The sequence below is a fragment of the Euprymna scolopes genome, chromosome 17 (assembly GCF_053919585.1).
Source record: "Euprymna scolopes isolate OS-2025 chromosome 17, ASM5391958v1, whole genome shotgun sequence".
Taxonomy (NCBI): Eukaryota; Metazoa; Mollusca; class Cephalopoda; order Sepiida; family Sepiolidae; genus Euprymna; species Euprymna scolopes.
This window is the reverse complement of record NC_136498.1, coordinates 106,271,853-106,282,922: the sequence shown is the minus strand read 5'-3', so window position 1 is coordinate 106,282,922 and position 11,070 is coordinate 106,271,853. Positions and strand designations below refer to the sequence as shown.

Below are 11,070 nucleotides of genomic sequence, written 5' to 3'. Positions count from 1 at the left end.
GAATCAACCCCAAAGCTTAGCTTAGGATTTACTTTTTTCTTTGATGTTAAAGTCTCGGCTATTAAGACATATTTTCTTCAAGGCTAAAAATTAAAACAGGAACCAATAGCTACTACGTTATGCATGCATATTCGCAATGTCGCCGTTCGGTCTTTACCTGGCAAATTCCATTTTTTTTTTATTTCCACACTATTGTACCGATTTTTCCTGACTAAACAACAAATATAAAGTTTCGCATGTATTTGGATACCCTATATATTAAATTTCATGTCTGTAGACCAAAGACTGACAGAAGGGTTTGGTTGGCAAATTTTATTAAACAAATATATATACGCATACATAAATATATATAGAAAGAGGTTTGTGTTTACTTTAATCTTTTTACGCAAATATTACACAAGTATAAATCATGTAGAATATCTGCATGAATGTAATTACACGTATTAGTTAACTAAAGATGATTATCCCATGAACAAACTGAAAAACCGAATAGTGAATAAATTAAAATAAATGTTTAAAAAAGATATGCAAATTAACTAGATCTTTTGCAGATAAATGCAATTCAACGACCCATATATAACGAAGTTGTATTTTCTTTTTAAATAAATAGAAAGAAAAAGGCTTGAATTTTTTCTTTCTTGGGCTTCGGGTCGGATCAAAGTGTAGTATCTTTTCTGATGCTATTCTTAAGTTAATTTGTCCTTGGTCGATAGAGGGAACACCATCTATACTGAGACAATAGATTTGATCCTTACCAGAGTGTCCCTTTTGCCTTTCTTTTGGGGAGCTGGTTTTCGCATACGAAAACATTTTGAGTCATTTTGCTTTCGTGGGGGTAGCAAATAAATACCAATAAATAGAAAAAAAGATCTGTTATATCAATACACAACCCCCATACACACACATACGCATATATATATATATATATATATATATATATATATATATATATATATATATATATATAATTTAAAGGAGATTAGAACAATAGTCTAAAGAGCAGAGTGTATTTTAATGTAATAGTGAAATTATTAGTTTAATATAAATACAGGAAAGAAAAAGTGCTCGTTGTAATTTAGATATTTCACATTACTAAATATATATATAAATATATATGTACATATATATATATATATATATATATATATATATATAAACAAAAGAATATATATATATATATGTATATATATATTATATTTAAACAGATGAATATATATATATATATATATATATATATATATATATATATATAAATATTTGTAAACAAATGAACGATAAAAACGGAGTAATACATTGTCTATGGCATCATAGCGTAATGGTTTGGACTCTGGACTGAAATGCATAAGGTCGACGGTTCGAACCCTACCAACAGTCAAGCTACGCTGATGAGGAGTAGGGCTCCAAAACACACGTGTCCGCAGATTAGTGTTATGCATATATATATATATAGAGAGAGAGAGAGGGAGAGAGATGTGTGTGTGTAATATTTCATGCCTATACATAAATAAACAGTGCTCAATTTTTTGTAGAGCTAAATGAGAAGTTTTTAAAATATATATGGCAATGAAGCTACACAATATTTTTCGCGGCAATAGGCTTAAGGAACATAAAGCAGAGAAAATTCTGAGTAGTTACATTTCTTAATTTCCATATATTTCCCAACTTACTATGCATACACATATATATTATATATATATATATATATATATATATATATATATATATATATATTACATATGCGTATTATATACATTTCTATATATTTTATATAGATATACACATATATGTATTATATTTGCATTATATATAGATATAAACATATCATATATACATAAAACTATATATGTACATTTATATATATATTATATATGTACGTTTAAATATATATATAATATATATATATTTATGCGTTTCATATATATTATATATATCAATGTATTCATTCATATGTATATGATATATTATGTATATACATTTATACATTCACCTTTATATTATCTATTATATATATATTTATACATTCATATTTATATTGTATATTATATATAGATATTTATACATTCATATATATTGCATATTATATATATACATTTATATATATATATTACATATTATATATATACATTTATACATTCATATATATTATATATTATATATACATTTATACATTCATATATATTATATATTATATATACATTTATACATTCATATATATATATATATATTACATATTATATATATACATTTATGAATTCATATATATATTATATATTATTTATATATATATATATACATACATTCATGTATATATTATATGTATATACATTCATATATATATTATATATTATATATATATATATACAATCATATATATATTATATATTATATATATATACATTCATGTATATATTATATATATATACATTCATGTATATACTATATATATGTATGCATTCATATATATATTATATATTATATACATTTACATACAGGGTGGGCCAAAATAAGGGTCCTATTTTTAAAAATTCATAAATTCATGTAAGTTTTAAGAAGTGTTTTTCGGCCAAAATTTGTTTTGTTTATTTCAAAAAAATCTCGGAAGTGTCAGTCTACACACACATAAAGTTTGGTGAGTTTAACTTTTATTTTGTGGCAGTTATTCAAATTTAAAGATAGGACCCTTATTTTGGCCCACCCTGTATTAAGATATTGGCTATATATATATATATATATATATATATATATATATATATATATATATAGATATATATAGATAGATAGATAGATAGATATAAATATATATATATATATAAATATATATATATATATGTATATATATATATACAAATTTATGCATTCATATATATATATTATATATACACATATATACCGTACTATTGGGATAATTGCGCCAAATCCGGCCGTAATTTTCCTAACTAAAAAAGGGTGCTTTTTATATGCGTGGTTACCAAAAGAACACTTTAAACTAGTTGGCGCAATTACTCCAAACTACGGCATACACATTTAAACACATACAATACATTTATACATATTATATATATATATATATATATATGCACATATATATATATATGCATAGATTTATACATATTGTATATACATTTATACATATTATGTATATGCATTGATACATATATAAACATTTATGTACATTATATACATATGCATTTAAATATATTATATATACATATTTTTACATTAGTAAACACACACACATACACACACATACGCACACACACACACATATATATATATATATATATATATATATATATATATATATGTACAATTTGAGGTTACTATTTTTCAAAGTTAGGGTAACCAGTGAAATATAATGAGGTTTATACAAAGGTGCTGAATACAGAAGTAGAGCAAGTTACATTTTAAATTTGTCTTTACATAAGCAGTAGTTTGTTGCTACACAGTCATGAGTATGTGTCGGTCTACTAGTGTTTAACAACTAGAGACCTCTTTAGGCAACAACCCTTATTTTCGAAAACGGAATTCTAAAAAGCCTCTAGTTAGTAAACACTAGTAGACCGAAACATGCTCATGACTGTGTAGCAACAACCTACTGCTTATGTAATGACAAATTTAATATATATATATATATATATATATATATATATATATATATATATATAATGGTAGATATCTTTGTCTTTTATTACTCCCCTTCCTTTAAATTTCTCTTCTGTTAGTGTTGCTATCAAATTTACAATCTATAAAAACATGTTATAACAATCATTATTTCACCCTCGCACTTCCAGTCTTCTAAGAATATACTCTTACTTCCGAGTGGACGTCGTCGGACCTCCCCCACTTTGTAAACCCTTCTCTAATTAAAACGTTGAAGGGTGTGGCCAGAAATGCCAAGCCGATGCTGCGCCGCGATTGGTTTAGAGTCGACTCCAACAGTAATGGCCTCCCTTCTCGTACCACGTGACCGCTAATTGTTCTCCATGGATGTGCGAGTCTCGGCGAGAATTGGTCAAATATTTCGCTAAAGAAGTTGACTTACCACTCTGGCTCCGTGTTTTTTATTTTGTTTGTTGTTGTTGTTGTTGTTGTTGTAATTGTTGTTTTTTTGTTGTTGTCTTTTTTGTTTTTTGTCCTTTTCTGTTTTCTTTCTTTCCTTTGCGCAATCAATTTCTCTTTTTACTTTGTTGTTCTTACGTCCTTTTCTATTTTTTTTTTTTTAACTTTCATTTTATTTATATTGGCGGGAGCTCTTTCGTCCGCTTCTGCCGCGTTTTCTCCTCGTTTTCGGGTTCGTTATTTCGGAGGTGAGTTTCATACCGCACTTCCTCGAATTTCGACATTTCGTTCTGTATGAGTTTTTAGTGACGAGCTCTTTTGTTGTTCCTCTTCGTCTTGGAATATTCAGATAAACTATCTCGAGCCATTCGCCCTTGTAACAACAATCTACTACTACTACTACTACTACTACTCCGACCAAACCCGACCAGTCACCCCTCACTTTCCACACTTATACGGCAGCCGGTGGCGACCCTTACTTAGCACAAAAAGTGTCTCTCCTCACCGTCCATGCATCTGCCCTCTACCATGCCATCCTGATTAAAATGTCTCCTCCCACAGCAACCTTTAGCGGGTAGGCCAGCATAAGCTCCCAAGACGATGCAACCTCCACTAGCGTCATGGATTCGACGAAGGCAGTCTGATGAAAAAACACCTCTCGCTTTCTCTACCCATTTTTGAATTCGACACCCACGCGCTCTACTTTCTTGACAAAAAAGAAAGAAAAAGAAAAGAAAAAACAAAACAAAACAAAAACATTTCCTCTGCCAGCACAAAGCGACGACGATCATCACTAATAATTTTATGATGACGAAAGCAATCGGTCGGAAACGAATGGCGAAACACGGCGAAATAACAGCTATCGTTGTCTACGGATTTGCGTAAACTTTTTATTTACCAAAACAACGAGCGAGAAAAAAAAAAAAAGAATCACTATTAAATATAAATATATATTGCCGGATTTATATATTCATAAAATGTACACCTTACATTTACCGTTGAATTGGATTTTGTGTACCGCATGCAGGAAACAGGTGAATTTATCCACCGTAAGTACATTTCTCTCGCAACAGCAATGAATTTTATCATTCGCTATTCATGAAAAAAAAAATATTAATAAATAAATAAATATTAAATAAATAAAAAATAAAATATATACATGTGCTTTTTGCTGCAAATAAACGTCAAAGAACGTTTAAGATTTATTTTTGGTGTTGAAAGATGTTTTTGAAATAAAACTGTGAAATATCAACACCTCAAGAAAACACTCGTTTGGAATATTTTTCCCACCGCAGTTTTCACCTAGCAACAAACTGTTGAAGGTAACAAAGAGGAAGAAAGCGTATCTCCATCGGAAATTATTTGCACATGTTCCCATTATTTTGTATTATTATTATTATTTTGGATTTCCATTTTTCGACTCATTGTGTCTCCATTTTTTTTTTTTTTTTTTTCCGCTACTTTTCCGGTTTGATACGAAACTAACACTACAGCAAAAACATCTTATCAGATAAACAAACATCAAAAACACAATTATATTTTTGCAATTCTCAAACAACAACCGGATGAAAAACTAAAAAAAAAAAACTATATAAATATTCCTTTATTTTATATCTAACCTAACGCATACGTAAACATTTTTTTTTTTACTTTTTAATAAACTATATATATATATATATATATATATATATATATATATATATATATATATATATATAAGTGATATGTGTACGCTATAATCAAAACTTTTCGGCTCATAAGTAAACTAATATCAAAACAAGAACAATAATAAATAAAACGGAGATGCTAAAAAATTTAGCCCAATTAAATTATGGATATGATCCGCAATATATTTAAAGATTATTTTTTTATTTGTTAACTCAGTTGAAATATATTAAATGACAATTTAAACAAATATAAAACAAATAAAAGATATGAATGCGGAGTTAGGAACATAGTTTCGTATTAATTAATATATATAAATATCTATATATATATATATATATATATATATATTCATATAATATGAATGTATATTTATATTATATTAATATCAACATTCACAGACACGTGTTTCGCTTTTAGAAGACTAAGCAACTAACGCACCGCACCCACCGCACCGACCTATGTATATGTATCTATTTACTATGCCTCCCCACGGGACAGAGTTAGACACCAGGGTCGTTTTTTAACGTGGAGAAAAGGTACAAAAATAAAAATTGTCTCAGTCGTGAAGGATTTCTCCTCCACCGAAAGAGAACAAGAAATAGAAGTGCAGCATCTGAAGAACAGATGCTACACTTTGATCTTGACCAAAAGGCCAAGCTCTGATTGCAAATATAGTTATGTACGTTACGTTGTTACTGTATCTGCGCATATATAAATAAATACTTATTTTATACTTATAACTATGTATATTTAATCTGTCTTTATGACTAAAAACAACTGTTTTGGTATTCATTTTTGAGACTATATAACATGAGAAATATACACATTGGAATGTGATAAACACATAGATGCGTATATATATCTATTCACTTTTGAATTAACAGTTCTTTTCGGTATGTAAAAGTTTGGACAACTCGAATTATTCGATATATTTATGAATTTAAAGAACACCACCATAACACCGCGAATATTATCAACACTGCTACTAATAATAATAATTCATTTGCTCTGAAACATAGGATAGTAATCACCCACAACCGCTAATATACGTTAAACAAAAGCATTTCATTTTATTTTTTATTTATTTTTCTAACTTGTCAGACATATTTAATTTACAATTTCTTTTTCCGAAGCGAAATACAAAACAAACCAAACCGATTTATCGTTCAGAAAAGATTTTTTTTTTTTTTTTTAATTTTTAAAAAGGCCCCCGAATTCTTCCCATTTATTTTAGTTTTTGTTCCGAATTAATGTCTGCTGTGTATCATGAGGTTTGATATGAAGTCGATTCTTCCGAAGGAGACCGCCGATGATGTACCCGAAAAACATCAGGCCTTCCCGAGTATAATGCACGTCGGGAACCGCGAACCGATACTGAGAATGTCAATGCCAGTCAGGGTCACTAGTTTCAGCCCGACCGGTGTGCTACAGAGCACCGACGATCGTTTATCACCTGCCGATATGCAGCAACATCACCCCCATCAACACCATCACCAACAACATCATAACACCGCGAACAACATCAACACTACTACTACTAATAATAATAATAGGAATAATAACATTAGCAATAACAACATACACCATAATCATCTCAATCGACATCACAGCCATCTCCACACCATCAAAAATAATAATATAAACAACAACAACACTGAATCAGATAATCAAAACAGAGACTACACTATTGAAAGGACGTCAACCCCTTCGTCAGTTGGGCCTCCCCTACCGCCGAATCTCTCATCATCGGAAGTTGACGAACTAGATAACGACGATGCTGACGACCCCATAGATGTCGATGGTTTCTGTCCGACTCCCGACCTGAAGCCCGTGTCTTCGGATGTTGACTCGCCGGCGACAGCGGACCTACTACCCGGGGTCGGTAGCAACGGGGATCTCTCGGTAGCGACCACGCTCGCCGAAGACGATGGAGTACTGAACAATGTCCAAAAAGAAAAGCTGGACAAAATTCTCCGCGACGAGGACGACGAGGACGACCTGGACCACGACGCCGACGACTACATCGACCGTCACTCGTCCAAAAGCCCGTCTCCACCGCCTTCGACGACGAAAGGTTCGAATCTCGTGAAACCTCCGTATTCGTATATCGCTCTGATCACCATGGCGATACTGCAGTCGCCCCGAAAAAGGCTCACGCTGTCGGCCATCTGTGATTTCATTATTAATCGTTTCCAGTATTATAGGGAAAAGTTTCCCGCCTGGCAGAACAGTATCCGTCATAATCTGTCTTTGAACGATTGCTTCGTCAAAATTCCCCGAGAGCCGGGGAACCCGGGCAAAGGTAACTACTGGACCCTGGACCCGGCCTCGGAAGACATGTTCGATAACGGCAGCTTCCTCCGCCGAAGAAAACGTTACAAGCGACAGACCCCGGACGTCCAACAGCAAGCACCATTCATGTCAGGAGGGGATCCGTTCTATCCGCACCATAGATTCCAACCCTACCCAATCATGGGGTTACCCTACCCCGCATCACACGTCAGTCCTCACATCCCACTGTTTGCCCACGGTGATGCTACTCGAACTCCGGCCCTCTTGCCCGTCTCCTTAGGGATGTCGTCTCCGAGTCAAGCCAGCTTAATCAGCGCGGCCAAAACTGCGGCGGCGGCGGCGGCGGCAGCCGCGGTCGCTGGTGGTGGTGGTGGTACCACGAACGGGGGGAGCGGAGGGGGAGGCAGTGTGTTGGACATTAAACCACCGAGTTCTTCGGCAAAAAACGGATTCTCGATTGACAGTATCATCGGGAAAACGTCGTCAGATAGTAAACTGAATTTAGATACTCCGACGGGCCTAGCGTGCTTCAGAGCGACCGACTTGTCACCGGCCAGTGTACAGATGTCCATGCCCAACGCGGCTCTAACGCCGTTTCGGCCGACAGGGATTGATATGTTTCGACAGGCGACGAGCGCCTTCAGCACACCGTTTGCATTCACAGTAAACCCCCTGGACGTTGATAAATACAGACATTACTTACAAACATGCGGGTTAGCAGGATGGCCACGGTGACACTGAATAAAATACGTTTAATATTGAAACATAAACTTTATAAATTAAAACATGATTTGGGCGCAAGTTTTACTATAAGCAACAAACCGAATCTATATTAAAAAAACAAAAAAAAACAAATATATAGCAAATAAATATTACCAAAGACAAGATAAGTTATCGCTGTGGATTTCTATCAGCATTTTGTTTTATTTTCAAGTTTTGGGCGATTCTCGAAGAACACAAAAGTAGCAGTCTCATGGCCGCCATTTTTATTGTTGCTTTAAGCACTTGGCACTACTTGTGTTTGAAATATAATAAACGCTTTAAAATAAGTTTAAACACCAAAGATTTATCAAGGTCGGTATAAGAGTAACTTATCTTGCCTTTGGTAACATTATTTGTTATATATTTGTTTTATTGATCATTTTTTGGTTTGTTGTTTAAAGTAAAACATACCTTGATTTTTCTTTAAAGACACAAATTTTATTTAAATGTAATTAATATTCACCGTTGTTGAATAGCTCAACTCGTAAAAATGTGCTTTCATAACGTCCCCCCCCCAAGTCTACACAGAACTTTTCAAAAACAATCCAATCTGTATATTTCTAAGAATATCCCATCGTTGTTTATTTGGCTACAAGACCGGAAACGTGTCAGTCATCATCATCATCATCATCATCATATAAATACGAAGATTCTATTGTAAGCATTGGTTGTCCCGATATTTTTTCAGCCAAAATTTCTTCTAAAAAGATATCGGTTTCTTACGGGAGGACCACCTGAAGGTCGCCAACATTCTAAGTGAAAGTGATTTTGTGGAACGAATTGGATTTGAATTGAACTTGAAACACACGGGTCGTCAGTCCGTGTCGTTAGCCACTTGATCGTCGTCGGCTCCCAATATGTCAGTAATGAAGAGTCATTTTCCAATAAATTCGGACACAGCGTTTAAAATTTGAAGTGACCCTCCACTCCCACCGATAAGATTTCTTCGTGACTTTAGAAGTGGGTAAAAATGTGTTGTTGTTTTTTTTCTTTTTTTTTTTTTTCTTTTTGTTTTTTTAACACAAGACATTAACGCGTGCTTCGTTCCTCTCTGGCCTTCTCTAATGCAACCATACACACAGTTCTGTATAAAAAGAAAGAAAAAAAAGAAAATGTTTTTTTTTTTTTATTGAGGAATGAAAAAGAAAAAAAACAACAAACAAAAACCACATTAGGTCAGAGATGTGACCGGAAGTACGACATATGTGAATGGGTTACTATAAAGAAAAAAGACCGAATGAGGTGTAAACACGGCTTATCGCATTGTACAGTTTTCTTATAATGGATTGTAAAACTTCTTTTTTTTTTTTTTTTTTTTTGAAGTTGAAGTTGAAATATCAACACGACAACAAGCGATCAGGTGGACGTGAACTAAAATGAAGAAAATATAGTGTTGACTAACCGAAATGATCTCAAATAAATCAGTGGACAAAGATACACGTATACACACGTACATATGAACACACACACACACACACACACGTATTTCACAGAGAATGGGGCACACGATAATTATATTACCAACAGGAAAAACATTCCATATTCGCAAACTTTTGTGGTTGAATAATTAATGAATGAGGAAAGATGAAATAATGATGGCGCTATTACTCAATGGAAACGTTGGCAAGAATTGCATGGGGAATTTACACACGCAAACGTATATACATACACACGCAAATATATGTTGCTATGGATACATGCAATGTATTAAAAGAAAACAAAACAAAAAAGATGAAGTATTTTTTTTGTTTGGGCTAAGCAAATAGAATTGTTGTGAAAACATTTTCAAAACCTCCAAATGTAGAGAAAATTTTGCATACATATGTTTACACATACACACACAAATACATATGTTTACACATATACACACAAATACATATGTTTACACATATACACACAAATACATATGTTTACACATACACACACAGTTAAAACGCATTAAAATGCACAGACAAATACTTGCTGTAGGAATATATATATATATATATATATATATGATAAATATTTTATTCTATATACATGTATTCACGCACATATATATATATATATATATATGATCAATATTTTATTCTATATATATGCATACACACACACACACACACACACATATATATATACGATCAATATTTTATTCTATATATATGTATACACACGCATACACGTACACACACACACACATATATATATATATATATATATGAACAATATTTTTTCTATATATGTACACACACACACACACATATATATAAAACAATATTCTATTCTATATATGTGCATACATACACACAC

General features: G+C 32.4%; 1 protein-coding gene across 1 annotated transcript; it reads left to right on the top strand.

Moving 5' to 3' along the window:
• Positions 1–4,009: 4,009 nt before the first annotated feature.
• On the top strand, positions 4,010–9,791 carry LOC145296863 (uncharacterized). The gene has a single exon (XM_080142998.1). The coding sequence runs from the start codon at positions 6,994–6,996 to the stop codon at positions 8,752–8,754; it is 1,761 nt and encodes a 586-aa protein (XP_079999124.1). The 5' UTR covers positions 4,010–6,993; the 3' UTR covers positions 8,755–9,791.
• Positions 9,792–11,070: the final 1,279 nt, after the last annotated feature.

Coding starts and splice junctions, on each gene's coding strand:
- LOC145296863 (XM_080142998.1), top strand. CDS start 6,994: ATGAGGTTTGATATGAAGTCGATTCTTCCGAAGGAGACCGCCGATGAT.